Genomic DNA, 19,204 nt, shown 5'->3' on the forward strand with positions numbered 1-19,204 from the left:
ATGTCCCTTAAGTGTGAATTTTTAAGTAGGGGTAGCCTTGTGCTTGCCCGGTCAGTCATTTGGCACAGGGGGTAGTCTTGTGCTTGGCCTGGGCGGTCATTGGGGGGGGGAAAATGTAGGGTAGCCTTGTGCTTGGCCTGGGCGGTCATTGGGGGGGTTGGTAGGGTAGACTTGTGATTGGCCTGGGGGGGGGCATGTAGGGTAACCTTGTGCTTGGCCTGAGTGGTCATTGGGGGTACGTAGGTAACATTCCGCTTGGCCTGGGCATTACCGGTATATAAGCACCCTACAGCATGGGTCAGCAACCTTGGGGCCCCCAAATGTTTTGGAACTAAATTTCCCATGATGCTCAGCATAATGGGAAATGTAGGTACAAAACATCTGCTTTATTACACACACCTGTAGGAGGACTTTCAGCATGAGACCATAACCTGCTATATTACACACACCCCTACCTGTAGGAGGACCTTCAGCATGAGACCATAACCTGCTAAATTACACACACCTACCTGTAGGAGGACCTTCAGCATGAGACCATAACCTGCTATATTACACACACCCCTGTAGGAGGACCTTCAGCATGAGACATAACCTGCTTTATTACACACACCTGTAGGAGGACCTTCAGCATGAGACCATAACCTGCTTTATTACACACAAACCTGTAGGAGGACCTTCAGCATGAGACCATAATCTGCTTTATTACACACACACCTGTAGGAGGACCTTCAGCATGAGACCATAATCTGCTTTATTACACACAAACCTGTAGGAGGACCTTCAGCATGAGACCATAACCTGCTTTATTACACACAAACCTGTAGGAGGACCTTCAGCATGAGACCATAACCTGCTTTATTACACACACACCTGTAGGAGGACCTTCTGCATGAGACATAACCTGCTTTATTACACACAAACCTGTAGGAGGACCTTCAGCATGAGACATAACCTGCTTTATTACACACACACACACACACACACACACACACACACACCTGTAGGAGGACCTTCAGCATGAGACCATAACCTGCTTTATTACACACAAACCTGTAGGAGGACCTTCAGCATGAGACCATAACCTGCTTTATTACACACACCTGTAGGAGGACCTTCAGCATGAGACCATAACCTGCTTTATTACACACACACACACACCTGTAGGAGGACCTTCAGCATGAGACCATAACCTGCTATATTACACACACACCTGTAGGAGGACCTTCAGCATGAGACCATAACCTGCTATATTACACACACACCTGTAGGAGGACCTTCAGCATGAGACCATAACCTGCTATATTACACACACACCTGTAGGAGGATCTTCAGCATGAGACCATAACCTGCTTTAATACACACACACACCTGTAGGAGGACCTTCAGCATGAGACCATAACCTGCTATATTACACACACACACACCTGTAGGAGGATCTTCAGCATGAGACCATAACCTGCTTTAACACACACACACCTGTAGGAGGACCTTCAGCATGAGACCATAACCTGCTTTAACACACACACACCTGTAGGAGGACCTTCAGCATGAGACCATAACCTGCTATATTATATACACACACCTGTAGGAGGATCTTCTGCATGAGACCATGACCTGCTATATTACACACACACCTGTAGGAGGACCTTCAGCATGAGACCATAACCTGCTATATTACACACACACCTGTAGGAGGACCTTCAGCATGAGACCATAACCTGCTTTATTACACACACCTGTAGGAGGACCTTCAGCATGAGACCATAACCTGCTTTATTACACACACACACACCTGTAGGAGGACCTTCAGCATGAGACCATAACCTGCTTTATTACACACACACACCTGTAGGAGGACCTTCAGCATGAGACCATAACCTGCTTTATTACACACACACCTGTAGGAGGACCTTCAGCATGAGACCATAACCTGCTTTATTACACACACACCTGTAGGAGGACCTTCAGCATGAGACCATAACCTGCTATATTACACACACACCTGTAGGAGGACCTTCAGCATGAGACCATAACCTGCTATATTACACACACACCTGTAGGAGGACCTTCAGCATGAGACCATAACCTGCTTTATTACACACACACCTGTAGGAGGATCTTCAGCATGGGACATAACCTGCTTTTAACACACACACACCTGTAGGAGGACCTTCAGCATGAGACCATAACCTGCTATATTATACACACACCTGTAGGAGGACCTTCTGCATGAGACCATGACCTGCTATATTACACACACACCTGTAGGAGGACCTTCAGCATGAGACCATAACCTGCTATATTACACACACACCTGTAGGAGGACCTTCAACATGAGACCATAACCTGCTTTATTACACACACACCTGTAGGAGGATCTTCAGCATGGGACATAACCTGCTTTAACACACACACACACACACACACACACACACACACCTGTAGGAGGACCTTCAGCATGAGACCATAACCTGCTATATTATACACACACCTGTAGGAGGACCTTCTGCATGAGACCATAACCTGCTATATTATACACACACCTGTAGGAGGACCTTCAGCATGAGACCATAACCTGCTTTATTACACACACACACCTGTAGGAGGACCTTCAGCATGAGACCATAACCTGCTATATTACACACACACACACACCTGTAGGAGGACCTTCAGCATGAGACCATAACCTGCTATATTACACACACACACCTGTAGGAGGATCTTCAGCATGAGACCATAACCTGCTATATTACACACACATACCTGTAGGAGGATCTTCAGCATGAGACCATAACCTGCTTTATTACACACACACACACACACACACCTGTAGGAGGATCTTCAGCATGAGACCATAACCTGCTTTATTACACACACACACACACACACACACACACCTGTAGGAGGATCTTCAGCATGAGACCATAACCTGCTATATTACACACACATACCTGTAGGAGGATCTTCAGCATGAGACCATAACCTGCTATATTACACACACACACACACACCTGTAGGAGGATCTTCAGCATGAGACCATAACCTGCTTTAATACACACACACACACCTGTAGGAGGACCTTCAGCATGAGACCATAACCTGCTATATTACACACACACCTGTAGGAGGATCTTCTGCATGAGACCATGACCTGCTATATTACACACACACCTATAGGAGGATCTTCAGCATGAGACCATAACCTGCTTTATTACACACACACACACACACACACACACATACATACCTGTAGGAGGATCTTCAGCATAAGACCATAACCTGCTATATTACACACACACACCTGTAGGAGGATCTTCAGCATGAGACCATAACCTGCTATATTACACACACATACCTGTAGGAGGATCTTCAGCATGAGACCATAACCTGCTATATTACACACAAACACACCTGTAGGAGGATCTTCAGCATGAGACCATAACCTGCTATATTATACACACACCTGTAGGAGGATCTTCTGCATGAGACCATGACCTGCTATATTACACACATACCTGTAGGAGGATCTTCAGCATGAGACCATAACCTGCTATATTACACACATACCTGTAGGAGGATCTTCAGCATGAGACCATAACCTGCTATATTACACACACACCTGTAGGAGGATCTTCAGCATGAGACCATAACCTGCTATATTACACACATACCTGTAGGAGGATCTTCAGCATGAGACCATAACCTGCTATATTACACACACACCTGTAGGAGGATCTTCAGCATGAGACCATAACCTGCTTTAATACACACACACACACCTGTAGGAGGACCTTCAGCATGAGACCATAACCTGCTATATTACACACACACACCTGTAGGAGGACCTTCAGCATGAGACCATAACCTGCTATATTACACACACACACCTGTAGGAGGACCTTCAGCATGAGACCATAACCTGCTATATTACACACAAACCTGTAGGACGTTTCCACCATACTCGGTGGATAGATGAGTACTTGGTGCTTCTGCTGAGTAACTAGGAAATCTGCAAAAACAAATGAGTTTAGAATTTGACTTAACAAGCTTCAGAGCTTCCTAAAATTACATTAATGCCACTGGGAATCAGTGAGGTTATTTAATGAACCTGCTGAATCATTTCTGTGGGATACAATTTCTGGGTGTTTTCCAGTAAATTCAAAATGAAACCTTCATAATTTAGACAAAACTTTCCAATTTACTTAGACTTATTTTGTTGTTTTACTATCATTTAAAAAGTAAATGCAGGTGACCTGCTAAGAAGCCTGTGTATGACAATCTATTGCAGTAGTGTTTGTAACTATGTCTACATTAGTATAAACACTTGCAAATACTGCATGCTCCTGAGCTTAAAGGGACAGTCTACACCAAAATTGTTTTTATTTAAAAGATAGATAATCCCTTTACTACCCAATCCCCGTTTTTGCATAACCAACACAGTTATATTAATATACTTTTTACCTCTGTGATTACCTTGTATCTAAGCCTCTGCAGACTGCCTCCTTATCTAAGTGCTTTTAACAGACATGCAGTGTAGTCAATCTGTGAAGACTCCTAAATAACTTCACGGGAGTGAGCACAATGTTATCTATATGACACACGAACTAGTACTGTCTAACTGTGAAAAACTTTCAAAATGCTCTGAGCTAGGAGGTGGTTTTCAACTGTTTAGAAATCAGTTTGACCCTAGCTTGGTTTAGCTTTTCAAAAATACCCCCAAGGGAACAAAGCAAATTTAGTGATAAAAGTAAATTGGAAAGTGGTTTAAAATTGCTGCCCTATCTGAGTCATGAAAGTTTAGTTTTGACAAGACTGTCCCTTTAAAGGGACACTAAACCCAGCATGTTATTTTCTAATTTATTCATATAAAATTTTCTTTGTTCTATTGCTATCTTTATTTAAAAAGCAGGAATTTAAAGGTTAGGAGCCGGCCCATATTAGGTTAGCGCCCTGGATAGCGCTTGCTTATTGGTGGCCATTTCTGAACCAAAAATGGGCCGGCTCCTAACCTTTACATTCCTTCTTTTTAAATAAAGATGACAAGTGAATAGGGGTAAATTAGAAAGTTGATTAAAATTGCTGCTATATCTGAATCATTAAAAAAAAATTGAGTTTAGTGTCCCTTTAACTAGGATCACTCATTTTTACAAAATAAACCACTAGAACTAAGCATAGTGGATAATAAAAGTAAACTGCAGTTGTGCGATTACCATCAATCAGTTTATTACGCGTACAATCAAATTAATATCAATCTAATGAACTGTTGTTGGGTGATGAATGGACAGGTCCGTGTCATGGAATAAACTGCCGGACGTTCAGTCTCTACCTCAGTAATAGCTTCCTAGAATACACTGAAGGAACAAGCATGTGACACTGCACCCCTACTCTTGATCTTGGCTACCAGATAGGGAAGCACAAGGAGACATTTTGATGTTGTGAGGCCAGGGAATGGTTTGCTTGTCACCCGCTGCTTCTGAACTAATAGCTGTTGTCAGGGTGGTCTTATCCCCTAGTAATACAGGGGTTTATCACATTCCGTGCTAAGTGTGTATTTACTTCTAGAGGCCACTTGTTCTACAACTACAGCAATGTCAGAATATGCACATGCTTCACGTCATACAGGGTAGACCCAGAAGATCCTGTGTGCTGTGTTGCTGGGTCAGGTTTCCTCAGTCAGTAAAGTTTTACTTCACAATCCTCACATTTCACTGAGTTCATTTGCAAGGTCCATAGGAAAAGAAAATACTTTACTTAATCCCAAAACCTGATATTGTGTTGTTTTGGTGCAATTCCTCCTTTCTATGCAAAACTGGTGCGTTCCATCCTGAGGAAGGTAACTGTAGCTCCCTGTGATTTGCATCTGCACCATCTGTCTCTGTACATCACTCGTCTGTATTTACTATGGCTTCAGTCAATATGTTGGCTCTCTCTGCTGTCCAAATGATAACCTGTCTCCTGGGCTTGGCAACCAATGGGTTTATATTGTTGGTCAGCATCTGGGCAAAGATCCAGCATCGCCTCCCTGCATCTTCTGATTACTTCATATGCAGTCTGGCCATGAGCAATCTCTTTCTCCAGGTGAGCTCGGCAGGCAACTGGATGTGTGAGCTTTTCCAGGAAAGCCATCCTTTCTGCAACATTATTTATGTGCTGAAGATGATCTCCAGCTCTTGCAACCTGGTACTGAGTTCCTGGCTGTGCGTCTTCTACTGCAGCAGGATCGTTGTGTTTCACCATTGCACGCTGATCTGGCTGCAGAGAACCATCAAGAGCTCTTATAAATACTTCATCTTCTTCTCTGTGTTCCTGTGTGTGCTTATGGGCATTCCATTGATGTGGACCAGAAAAGAAGATGGTTTTACTATCCAGAGCTTTAATAGCAGCATCCCTGGCAATAAGACAATTAAGTACACATACATGAATTTATACAGGACCTTCCTTGTGCTTTTTGTGTATTGCATACCCCTGCTCTGTGTTCTCCTCTCTGCTGGTCTCATATTGCGGTCCCTATCAAAACACATGAGGAGGCTGCATATCACTATGAGAGCAGGCCACGAGGTCCGTATGGAAGCTCACCTCCAAGCAGGTTACACAGTGCTGTCTTTGTTGATATTATTCATTGGATATTTTGTGAATTCAATAATTATCCTAATAGATGTGTTCCCTGAAGGTGACACACGACTCTTTATCTGCTACTTAGCCTCGTTTGTGTACTGCTTGGCACATGGCATGGTTTTGATCAGAGGAAATGTCAAGCTTCGCAAGGTTGCTGCAGGAATCCTAATGAAATATGCTCAGAGGACAATGGGTAACACTAGAGAATAAGGGGTTGGAAACAGAGGATAAGGGGGCAACACCAGAGATCAAGGGGATCACACCAGAAAACAAGGGGTAACACCAGAGGATAAGGGGATCATACCAGAAAACAAGGGGTAACACCAGAGGTTAAGGGGGGACATCAGAGAACAAGGGTAACAACAGGGGATAAGGAGGTTCTGCTAGAGGATAAGGGAATCATACCAGAAAACAAGGGGTAACACCAGAGGTTAAGGGGGGACATCAGAGAACAAGGGTAACAACAGGGGATAAGGAGGTTCTGCTAGAGGATAAGGGGATCACACCAGAAAACAAGGGGTAACACCAGGGGATAAAGAGGTTCTGCTAGAGGATAAGGGGATCACACCAGAAAACAAGGGGTAACACCAGGGGATAAAGAGGTTCTGCTAGAGGATACAGGGATCACACCAGAAAACAAGGGGTAACACCAGAGGATAAAGAGGTTCTGCTAGAGGATAAGGAGATCACACCAGAAAACAAGGGGTGACACCAGGAGATAAAGAGGTTCTGCTAGAGGATAAGGGGATCACACCAGAAAACAAGGGGTAACACCAGAGGATAAGGGGGTAACACCAGAGGATAAGGGGGTAACACCAGAGGATAAAGAGGTTCTACTAGAGGATAAGGGGATCACACCAGAGGATAAGGGGGTAACACCAGGGGATAAAGAGGTTCTGCTAGAGGATAAGGGGATCACACTAGAAAACAAGGGGTAACACCAGAGGATTGGGGGTAACACCAGAGGATAAGGAGGTTCTGCTATAGGATAAGGGGGTACTGCTAGAGGATAAGGGGGTTCTGCTAGAGGATAAGGGGGTAACACCAGAGAACAAGGGGGTAGCACCAGAGGATAAAGGGGTAACACCAGAGGATGAGGTTCTGCTAGAGGATAAGGGGGTAACACCAGAGAACAAGGGGGTAGCACCAGAGGATAAGGGGGTAACACCAGAGGATGAGGTTCTGCTAGAGGACAAGGGGGTAGCACCAGAGGATAAGGGGGTAACACCAGAGGATGAGGTTCTGCTAGAGGATAAGGGGGTAACACCAGAGGATAAGGAGGTTCTGCTAGAGGATAAGGGGATCACACCAGAAAACAAGGGGTAACACCAGAAGATTAGGGATAACACCAGAGAACAAGGGGTAACACCAGAGGATAAGGGGGTAACACCAGAGGATAAGGAGGTTCTGCTAGAGGATAAGGGGATCACACCAGAAAACAAGGGGTTACACCAGAAGATATGGGGTAACACCAGAGAACAAGGGGTAACACCAGAGGATAAGGGGGTAACACCAGAGGATAAGGAGGTTCTGCTAGAGGATAAGGGGATCACACCAGAAACAAGGGGGTAGCACAAGAGGATAAAGGGGTAACACCAGAGGATGAGGTTCTGCTAGAGGATAAGGGGGTAACACCAGAGGATAAGGGGGTAACACCAGAGGATAAGGAGGTTCTGCTAGAGGATAAGGGATCACCCCAGAAAACAAGGGGTAACACCAGAAGATTAGGGATAACACCAGAGAACAAGGGGTAACACCAGAGGATAAGGGGGTAACACCAGAGGATAAGGAGGTTCTGCTAGAGGATAAGGGGATCACACCAGAAAACAAGGGGTTACACCAGAAGATTAGGGGTAACACCAGAGAACAAGGGGTAACACCAGAGGATAAGGGGGTAACACCAGAGGATAAGGAGGTTCTGCTAGAGGATAAGGGGATCACACCAGAAAACAAGGGGGTAGCACAAGAGGATAAAGGGGTAACACCAGAGGATGAGGTTCTGCTAGAGGATAAGGGGGTAACACCAGAGGATAAGGGGGTAACACCAGAGGATAAGGAGGTTCTGCTAGAGGATAAGGGATCACCCCAGAAAACAAGGGGTAACACCAGAAGATTAGGGATAACACCAGAGAACAAGGGGTAACACCAGAGGATAAGGGGGTAACACCAGAGGATAAGGGGGTAACACCAGAGGATAAGGATGTTCTGCTAAAGGATAAGGGGATCACACCAGAAAACAAGGGGGTAGCACCAGAGGATAAAGGGGTAACACCAGAGGATGAGGTTCTGCTAGAGGATAAGTGGGTAACACCAGAGGATAAGGGGGTAACACCAGATGATAAGGGGGTAACACCAGAGGATAAGGAGGTTCTGATAGAGGATAAGGGGATCACACCAGAAAACAAGGGGTAACACCAGAGGATAAGGAGGTTCTGCTAGAGGATAAGGGGATCACACCAGAAAACAAGGGGTAACACCAGAAGATTAGGGATAACACCAGAGAACAAGGGGTAACACCAGAGGATAAGGGGGTTCTGCTAGAGGATAAGGGGGTAACACCAGAAGATTAGGGATAACACCAGAGAACAAGGGGTAACACCAGAGGATAAGGAGGTTCTGCTAGAGGATAAAGGGTATCACAAGCCTACATAAAACAAGCGCTGGTTACTAATTGCTAAAAGTACAGCAGAATTTACCATCTGTCTATCTCAATGTGTAAATATCTATTATATCCCAACAGCGGACAAAAGAACCCTGTTCGTATAAAGTAAATCATTTTCATCCAGCTGCCTTCACCTCAATACAGATGGTACATTAACGCTTACACTGCTACATTTTGCACGTTCTCCTGATTTGGTTTCTCACTTCAGCGGTTATGTAGGCTGGTACAGAGGGGGACAGTGGTAGTCACACAAGTGATAGGGATGGCACAAAGGGGGACAGTGGTTGTCACACAAGTGAGAGGGATGGTACAGAGGGGGACAGTGGTTGTCACACAAGTGAGAGGGATGGTACAGAGGGGGACAGTGTTTGTCACACAAGTGAGAGGGATGGTACAGAGGGGGACAGTGGTTGTCACACAAGTGAGAGGGATGGTACAGAGGGGGCAGTAGTTGTCGCACAAGTGAGATGGATGGTACAGAGGGGGACAGTGGTAGTCACACAAGTGATAGGGATGGCACAAAGGGGGACAGTGGTTGTCACACAAGTGAGAGGGATGGTACAGAGGGGGACAGTGGTTGTCACACAAGTGAGAGGGATGGTACAGAGGGGGACAGTGTTTGTCACACAAGTGAGAGGGATGGTACAGAGGGGGACAGTAGTTGTCACACAAGTGAGAGGGATGGTACAGAGGGGACAGTTGTTGTCACACAAGTGAGAGGGATGGTACAGAGGGAGGCAGTAGTTGTCACACAAGTGAGAGGGATGGTACAGAGGGGGGCAGTGGTTGTCACACAAGTGAGAGGGATGGTACAGAGGGGGACAGTAGTTGTCGCACAAGTGAGAGGGATGGTACAGAGGGGGACAGTGGTTGTCACACAAGTGAGAGGGATGGTACAGAGGGGGACAGTGGTTGTCACACAAGTGAGAGGGATGGTACAGAGGGGGACAGTAGTTGTCACACAAGTGAGATGGATTGTACAGAGGGGGACAGTGGTTGTCACACAAGTGAGAGGGATGGTACAGAGGGGGGCAGTAGTTGTCACACAAGTGAGAGGGATGGTACAGAGGGGACAGTTGTTGTCACACAAGTGAGAGGGATGGTACAGAGGGAGGCAGTAGTTGTCACACAAGTGAGAGGGATGGTACAGAGGGGGGCAGTGGTTGTCACACAAGTGAGAGGGATGGTACAGAGGGGGACAGTAGTTGTCGCACAAGTGAGAGGGATGGTACAGAGGGGGACAGTGGTTGTCACACAAGTGAGAGGGATGGTACAGAGGGGGACAGTGGTTGTCACACAAGTGAGAGGGATGGTACAGAGGGGGACAGTAGTTGTCACACAAGTGAGAGGGATTGTACAGAGGGGGACAGTGGTTGTCACACAAGTGAGAGGGATGGTACAGAGGGGGGCAGTGGTTGTCACACAAGTGAGAGGGATGGCACAGAGGGGACAGTGGTTGTCACACAAGTGAGAGGGATGGTACAGAGGGGGACAGTGGTTGTCACACAAGTGAGAGGGATGGTACAGAGGGGGCAGTGGTTGTCACACAAGTGAGAGGGATGGCACAAAGGGGACAGTGGTTGTCACACAAGTGAGAGGGATGGCACAGAGGGGACAGTGGTTGTCACACAAGTGAGAGGGATGGCACAGAGGGGACAGTGGTTGTCACACAAGTGTGAGGGATGGTACAGAGGGGACAGTGGTTGTCACACAAGTGTGAGGGATGGCACAGAGGGGACAGTTGTTGTCACACAAGTGAGAGGGATGGCACAGAGGGGACAGTGGTTGTCACACAAGTGAGAGGGATGGCACAGAGGGGACAGTGGTTGTCACACAAGTGAGAGGGATGGTACAGAGGGGGCAGTGGTTGTCACACAAGTGAGAGGGATGGCACAGAGGGGGCAGTGGTTGTCACACAAGTGAGAGGGATGGTACAGAGGGGGCAGTGGTTGTCACACAAGTGAGAGGGATGGTACAGAGGGGACAGTGGTTGTCACACAAGTGAGAGGGATGGTACAGAGGGGGCAGTGGTTGTCACACAAGTGAGAGGGATGGCACAGAGGGGGCAGTGGTTGTCACACAAGTGAGAGGGATGGCACAGAGGGGGACAGTGGTTGTCACACAAGTGTGAGGGATGGCACAGAGGGGACAGTGGTTGTCACACAAGTGTGAGGGATGGTACAGAGGGGGACAGTGGTTGTCACACAAGTGAGAGGGATGGCACAGAGGGGACAGTGGTTGTCACACAAGTGAGAGGGATGGCACAGAGGGGGACAGTGGTTGTCACACAAGTGAGAGGGATGGCACAGAGGGGGCAGTGGTTGTCACACAAGTGAGAGGGATGGCACAGAGGGGGACAGTGGTTGTCACACAAGTGAGAGGGATGGCACAGAGGGGGCAGTGGTTGTCACACAAGTGAGAGGGATGGCACAGAGGGGACAGTGGTTGTCACACAAGTGAGAGGGATGGCACAGAGGGGACAGTGGTTGTCACACAAGTGTGAGGGATGGCACACCTTACTAATTGTGATGCCAGGATAAAGGGTGAACACAGCAGATTCCTCCCAGCCATTCTCTGTGTGTATTGGGGGTTATGTTGTATTATCAGGGAGGCAGAGCCATGCAACTCTTTAGTCTCAGGGGCTCTATTCAGTGGGTTGTTATTTAGTCAGCTCTGGCTACCCTGCTTAAGACTAATTAATGTACAGTAGCTGCGCTCTCCCTGTTCCCTCATTATTAAAGATTTTATTTACTCTTCATTGCGTTATTTTCAGTTTTTTTTATCAAATTTATAAAGTTAGTTTAAATCAAGTGCACCATGCCAACCTCATACCACACATGGCCCCTTATGCCACACATGCTTCTTTCATACCACACATGCCCCTTTCATGCCCTCTTGCCACACATGCCCCTTATGCCACATATGCCCTCCTCATGCCACACATGCCTTTCAGTGACACAGATACTCCACAGGATCAGACTAATATACTACAGGAGATGTCCCATAATTCAGTGACACAGATACTCAGCGGGATCAGACTGATATACTACAGGAGATGTCCCATAATTCAGTGACACAGATACTCTGCAGGATCAGACTGATATACTACAGGAGATGTCCCATAATTCAGTGACACAGATACTCAGCGGGATCAGACTGATATACTACAGGAGATGTCCCATAATTCAGCAACATAGATACTCAGCTGGATCAGACTGATATACTACAGGAGATGTCCCATAATTCAGCAACATAGATACTCAGCTGGATCAGACTGATATACTACAGGAGATGTCCCATAATTCAGCAACATAGATACTCAGCTGGATCAGACTGATATACTACAGGAGATGTCCCATAATTCAGCAACATAGATACTCAGCAGGATCAGACTGATATACTACAGGAGATGTCCCATAATTCAGTGACACAGATACTCCTCGGGCCGGGTGTACCCTCTATCTGTTGCAGAGAATTGTGCTACGGAGGAGTATGTTGCCGATGCTCTGTCGCGGGGGATCATCTGCAAATCCTGCTCTCCAGCAGGGGCTGGCTTCTTCTTTGTGAAGAAAAAGGGTGGCGAGTTAAGACCATGTATCGATTATAGGGGTCTTAATCGTCTTACCATTAAGAATGCTTACCCTATTCCGCTTATTACGGAACTCTTTGACCGCCTCAAGGGAGCTACGGTCTTTACTAAACTTGATTTTAAAGGAGCGTACAATCTCGTTAGGATTAAGGAGGGCCACAAATGGAAAACAGCTTTTAACATGAGGAGCGGGCATTATGAGTATCTTGTAATGCCCTTTGGCCTATGTAATGCTCCTGCTGTTTTTTAGGAATTTATTAATGATGTCCTACGAGATATGTTGCAACAGTGTGTTGTGGTGTACTTAGACAACATCCTCATACACTCACCCACACTTGAGGCTCATCGTTCTGATTTTACACGGGTTCTTCAGAGACTACGTGACAACGGCCTGTTTTGTAAACTCGAGAAATGTGAGTTCCATCAGACTCAAGTAACCTTCCTAGGTTATGTTATCTCTGTTTCAGGGTTCTCCATGGATCCTGACAAGTTATCTGCAGTTCTGCAGTGGCCTCGCCCAGTTGGTCTTCGGCCTATTCAACGTTTTTTGAGGTTTGCCAATTACTATAGAAAGTTTATTGAAAACTTTTCTTCCTTGGTCAAACCTATCACAGACATGACCCATAAAGAGAATGATCCACTCCATTGGTCACCTACTGCCATTAAAGCCTTTGATAGTCTTAAGACTGCCTTTGCTGCCGCTCCAGTTCTGGCTCATCCTAACCCTGTCCTACCTTTTGTTCTTGAGGTCGATGCATCTGAGACTGGAGTAGGTGCCTTCTTGTCTCAACGTCCTACGCTTGACGGTTCCTTGCATCCGTGTGGTTTCTTCTCTAAGAAATTGTCTCCAGCAGAGTGCAATTATGAAATTGGCGACAGGGAATTACTGGCCATAATTTTGGCACTTAAGGAATGGAGGCATCTTCTCGAGGGTACTAGCGTGCCAGTGCTCATTCTTACTGACCACAAGAATTTAACTTATCTATCTGAAGCAAAACGTTTGTCACCCTGACAGGCCAGATGGGCGCTATTTTTGTCTCGGTTTAAATATGTGGTCTCCTACCTGCCTGGTAGTAAGAATGTTGGGGCTGATGCCCTCTCTCGACAATTTTTGCCTCTGTCCAAGGAGGAGTCTGTACCTACTCCTGTTATACCTCCTGACCATACTTTGGATACCATATGTACTAATTTGACTTCTCCCTTGGGGGAGGAGATCCTGGCTGCACAAACCAATGCACCTCCTGAGAAACCTAGTGGTAAGTGTTTTGTTCCTGAGAATCTTCTAAATAAACTTTCGCACACTTACCACTATCCTAAAGCTGCCGGTCACCCAGGCAAGAACCAAATGATTTGGTTTGTCGCTCGACAATTCTGGTGGCCAGGTCTTCGTTCTGATGTTGCTGCGTATGTTGCCTCCTGCTCAGTTTGTGTGCAGAATAAGACTCCTCGACGTCTTCCTGTGGGTCTTCTTCAACCTATTGCTAATGGTGAGCGTCCTTGGACACATCTTTCCATGGACTTCATTGTCGAGCTCCCTGTTTCCAATGGCAATACTGTTATCCTTATTGTGGTTGACCGTTTTACTAAAATGTCACATTGCATTCCCTTGATGAAGCTGCCTACCGCTCAGGAGCTTGCTTCAATTTTTGCCTGGGAGGTCTTCCGTTTACATGGGTTACCCAAGGAGATAGTGTCGGACCGGGGTAGCCAGTTTGTCTCCAGATTTTTGCGTTCCTTTTGTGCTCAAATGGGGATCCAGCTTTCCTTCTCCTCTGCATATCACCCTCAATCCAATGGGGCTGCGGAACGGTCTAATGAAGCTCTGGAACAGTTCCTCCATTGCTATGTCTCAGATCACCACAATAATTGGTCTGAACTGTTACTTTGGGCAGAGTTTGCTCGTAATAGTGCTATTAATGCTTCCTCCAAGTTATCCCCATTCATGGCGAATTATGGGTTTCAACCATCCTTGTTGCCCGATTCATTCATGTCTCAGGGTATTCTGGCTTTGGAGGAGCATCAACGGCAACTCCGTTCCATGTGGGGGCAGATTCAGGATTGCCTTCATCGTTCTATGCAGCTCCAAAAGTTCCAGGCTGATAGTAGGCGTCTGCCCGCACCTTCCTACCAGGTTGGTGAGAGAGTTTGGCTGTCCTCCTGCAACTTGAACCTTCATGTGCCTTCCAATAAATTGGCTCCCCGTTATGTTAGTCCTTTTCGAATACTCCGACGGGTTAATCCTGTGGCCTACGCTCTTGACCTCCTGCTATGCGCATCTCCAATGTTTTTCATGTCTCCCTCTTGAAACCATTGGTTTGTAATCGGTTTACCACTGTGTTGCCTCGTCCCCGTCCTATCTTTGTTGACAACCATTAGGAGTATGAGGTCAGCAGCATTATTGACTCTCTCATATGTCCAGGGGCCGTGTACAGTATTTGGTTCACTGGAGGGGCTACGGTCCGGAGGAGCGTTCTTGGGTTCCCTCCTCTGATGTTCATGCTCCCGCCCTCCTCCATGCCTTCCATGCCCGTTTCCCCAATAAGCCTTTTGTCCTCCCACGGGGGAGGGGTCGTTGAGGGGAGGGTACTGTCAGGGTTTTTTCCCTGTTGTGTTTGCCATGTGCTGCTGGCAGCCATTTTACTCACCTCTCTTCCTAACTATGGTGCATTGTGGGGGATGCTGCTCAATTCCTGCACTTCCTTTTATGGCCAGACTGGTGTGCATCATCCATGTGAGACAGGATGCAGTCTCAGAATTGTGATGTCATCACTTATTATTTAAAGGGCCTCTGTTCAGTATGCTTTGCCTTTGCGTTGTCTCAGACCTGTTTGTGAGAGTTCCTGTGTATTACCTGGCTGCCTGATGTCCTTCCTGATTCATGATCCCTGGCTTGTTCCTGACTCTGTTGTTTTCCTTGTTCCTGATTCCGGCTCATCTGACTATTCGCTTTGGCTCCTGACTCGGCTTATCTGACTACCAGCTCTGGTTTTAACTCATAGCTTGTTATTTGACTTGTGGACTTTTTATTATTTTTTGCTATTAATAAAGGTGTGATTATTTTTGCACTTCTCGTCTCAGTCTGATTCCTGGCACCCTGACAGAGCTCCAGCTAAAATCACTTTCCTGGGTTACATAGCAGCCTGTTCCAGGCAAAGGAAGGACCCTCTGGCAGAGCTACCCAGTTGGGGTAGCTGGAGTCTGCCACAGGGTGGGACACTGAGTACTGGTGTTGTCGGGCATCAGGGGTGGCTACAGGCTGTGGTCACTAGCCAGCTACATAGTTGCAGTCAGCAGGGAGGAAGCAGGACCGTTTGGTGGAGCTACCCATTCGGGGTATCCGTCACATTGGCTGGCAGCGGTGGGATCTGCTTCTTCCACACGATTCCTGCTGACAGAGAAGGGCCACAGTAGCTGGTAACTATGGAAGCTGAGTACCTAAGGATAGTACAGGAGGCACTGAACCAGCTGAACGGTCCTGGTTCTGAACTGGACCAGCTGAGCTGCAGGAGCATTGTCCGCCGGCAACTATGGAGAACAAGAAAAGGATTGTGATGGAAAGGTCCTCCCCACAGATGATGAGAGGTACTGGGTCCGGTGGGACTTGCAAGTGCTTTTCCTGGGAGAGCAGCCCATGGAGAAATGGCTATCAGAACTAGATCGACTGGTTTGGGCAGAGATGTGGGTGGAGGACGGCTATCGGGACCTCCGATGGCTCGCTATGCAAGTACGGCCATGGCTGGTGGATTGCTCCCCACAGAGGGCTTTGGCTTCGGCGGCCCTGGGTTACTATTGGAAAAGTTGACAGAAGACCCAGAATTTGGGAGCGGGTGGAACTGAGAGTAACGGACATTGGCCACTCCCGAGAGCAGCTGTTGGATCTCTCGGGGGTACCCTGGCTGGTATCCGATATGGTATCGCTTATTGGCCAAGAATGGGGACTGGAAAAGGCATACAAGAGGCTGCTAGACCGAGTTCTGCAGCATGCCACAGAGTCTGCACGGAGCTGTGGTGCAGCACTCTGGGAATCATGGAGGTTGGCCTCAAATGAGTGGCAACAGAGCATAAGCGACAACGAGCTGCTAGATACAGATCAGCAGCCTGGCCCGAGCTTATAGACCTGGACAAAGGAGCCACCCCAGCAGAATAACTGGCAACAGGGCAGAGAGCCGGCGGCCTCTGCCCAGCACCTGTAACAGCCCCAGGAAACCAGGGAGAGGAGGTAGGCGTCCTCCCTCCCCTTACAGAGAACCCCTTGCAGGGAGAGATGGATGTCGGTCTCTCTCCCCGGTGGGTGGCAGAGCCAGGAGCAGGGAGAGGAGACAGTCGGACTCTCTCTCCAGCGGCAGAGCCATCCCCTGGGAGCGGAGGTAGTCGTCCTCCCTCCCCGTAAACAGAACCCCTTCCTGGGGGAGAAGACAGTCGGTCTCTCTCCCCAGCAGCAGAGCCAGGAGCCGGGAGAGGAGACAGTAGGTCTCTCTCCCCAGCGGCAGAGCCTTGCCCTGAGAACGGAGGTAGTCGTCCTCCCTCCCCTTACAGAGAAGCCCTTGCAGGGTGAGACGGGTATCGATATCTCTCCCCAGCGGCCGAATCTCTTTCTGGGAGAGGAGACAGTTGATCTCTCTCCCCAGTGGCAGAACCCCGTACAGGGAGCAGAGACAGCCGGTCTCCCTCACCAGCGGCAGCACTGTTTCCCATGGAGCGGAGGTAGCAGACCTCCCTCCCCAACGGTAGATCTCCTCGGGAGAAGAGACAGACGGACTCTCCCCTCAGTAACTTGGCAGGGTCTCTACCCTTTTCTTGTCACAGACTATTTCTCACCGGGGGCAGGCGTTGCATTAGGCAAGGAGGAGAAAAGCTTATACAGTTGGTGCCACATATTTGGGCACCCGAGCTTTGCCTGCCCCACCATGGAGCAACCTCCCCCTCTGGTCTTGGGTGGGTCCGCCAGTACTAAACCGAGTATCACAGAGGGAGACAGTTTGGCCATGGAACTTAAGGACACTGTAACTTGTGGAACAGCAATTGTTTGGGAGCCAGCATTAGCAAACTTGTTGTGACATTGCATTATGTGACTATCTCTGCGCCCAGGGCGCAGGGTATAAACGCCAGCAGGAACTCCTCAGGATGCCCCAAGCTCAGGATAGATGGGATAACCTCTCCCAGCAATCGAGAAGTGGAGGGCCACTGTCGGACAGCTCCAGGCCGACCCGTTAAGGGTCTAGCCAGGTCTGCGAAACTGGAGGGGGGGAGATGTCACGGATACTGGGTGTTACAGAAGCATTAGTTATTTTGTTGTGAAGAGCTTATTTCCCAGCAGCAATGCCTGAACCAGCAAGCCAGCGCCTAAGAAGGGCTCCAAGAAAACCGTAACAAGTTTCATTTCATAAAGAGTTAACTCTTTTTTTTCAGCTTTTAGAAACTATTGTCTAATCACCTCTGGAGCCAGACTGCTAATTGATAAGATGAACTTGTAAACTTGTTATCTTAAGTACTGTAATCCTATTGTGGCCTGTCAAAGGACAGTGCTCTCTATCTAAATGTGTGATGGGGGATTTTGTGCTTCCCCCCCTCTCCCCCTGGGAGTGCCCTGTGTGCATGTAACCTTAATAAAAAGCAGGCTGGGCATCCCAGTCCTGAGTTCTTGTTTTGACCCTCAATCGCAGCGTTGACTCGTTTTTGTGGGCAGAAGGGTATCCTAGCTGTACTGCAGCTAAGGGAGATTATTCTATATTTGCGAGACTCATATAGAATACTATGGAAAGCAGCTTCTCCCCTCTTTAGCAATAGGGATCCAGGCTACTAAGCGGTCCATCTCTCAGCGAGACTAAGGGTAACCGTAACATTTGGCGGCAGCGGCGGGATTTTCCTGGATTTCCTAGGAGAGGTACAGAACGGATGGAGAGCGCTTACGAAAAATTGAAGCGTACAACCCTAAAGGATTTACTTGAAAGCAGAGGGGGGTACGCCAGCAACCGGCCGAGGAGAGAGCTGATCACAGAATTGACCGAACTGGATCAGAGCTTCACAATGGCGGAAACACCGACCACGATTAGTGACGAAAAAACCAGGATTGTTCGGGAAAGGCTCTCATTATACGGGCCGAACCCCTCCATGGAATTGGTACAGCAGTTGATGGCGGAGGCGGACAAGGATATACGAGAGACTCGAGCCCACGAACTCAACCTAGCGAACGCACACCGCAATGCTGAAGCCCCGCAGGTAATCATCCCTGTCGAAAATGCTGGGAGGCCCAAGATACCCTATGCGGCATTTCGACCCTTCCTAGAGAGCGAGACAGGGATTGATGAATATTTGGCGGACTTCGAAAGGCAATGTGC

At 47.8% G+C, this 19,204-nt stretch overlaps 1 protein-coding gene across 3 annotated transcripts; it reads left to right on the top strand.

The window, feature by feature from the left end:
• The first annotated feature begins 2,430 nt into the window (after window positions 1–2,430).
• LOC128643537 (taste receptor type 2 member 1-like) lies at window positions 2,431–11,185 on the top strand. 3 transcript variants are annotated; one of them, XM_053696383.1, is made up of 2 exons: window positions 2,431–8,285; window positions 8,408–11,185. In XM_053696383.1, exon 1 carries the CDS (start codon window positions 5,902–5,904, stop codon window positions 6,823–6,825), a length of 924 nt encoding a protein of 307 aa, XP_053552358.1. In that variant the 5' UTR covers window positions 2,431–5,901; the 3' UTR covers window positions 6,826–8,285; window positions 8,408–11,185. The 3 variants fall into 3 exon arrangements, with proteins under 3 accessions (XP_053552358.1, XP_053552357.1, XP_053552356.1); XM_053696382.1 differs by having other exon boundaries at window positions 2,431–8,530; window positions 8,675–11,184; XM_053696381.1 differs by having other exon boundaries at window positions 2,431–8,982; window positions 9,045–11,183.
• The last annotated feature ends 8,019 nt before the right edge of the window (window positions 11,186–19,204 follow it).

The sequence above is a fragment of the Bombina bombina genome, unplaced genomic scaffold, assembly GCF_027579735.1.
Source record: "Bombina bombina isolate aBomBom1 unplaced genomic scaffold, aBomBom1.pri scaffold_582, whole genome shotgun sequence".
NCBI lineage: Eukaryota > Metazoa > Chordata > Amphibia > Anura > Bombinatoridae > Bombina > Bombina bombina.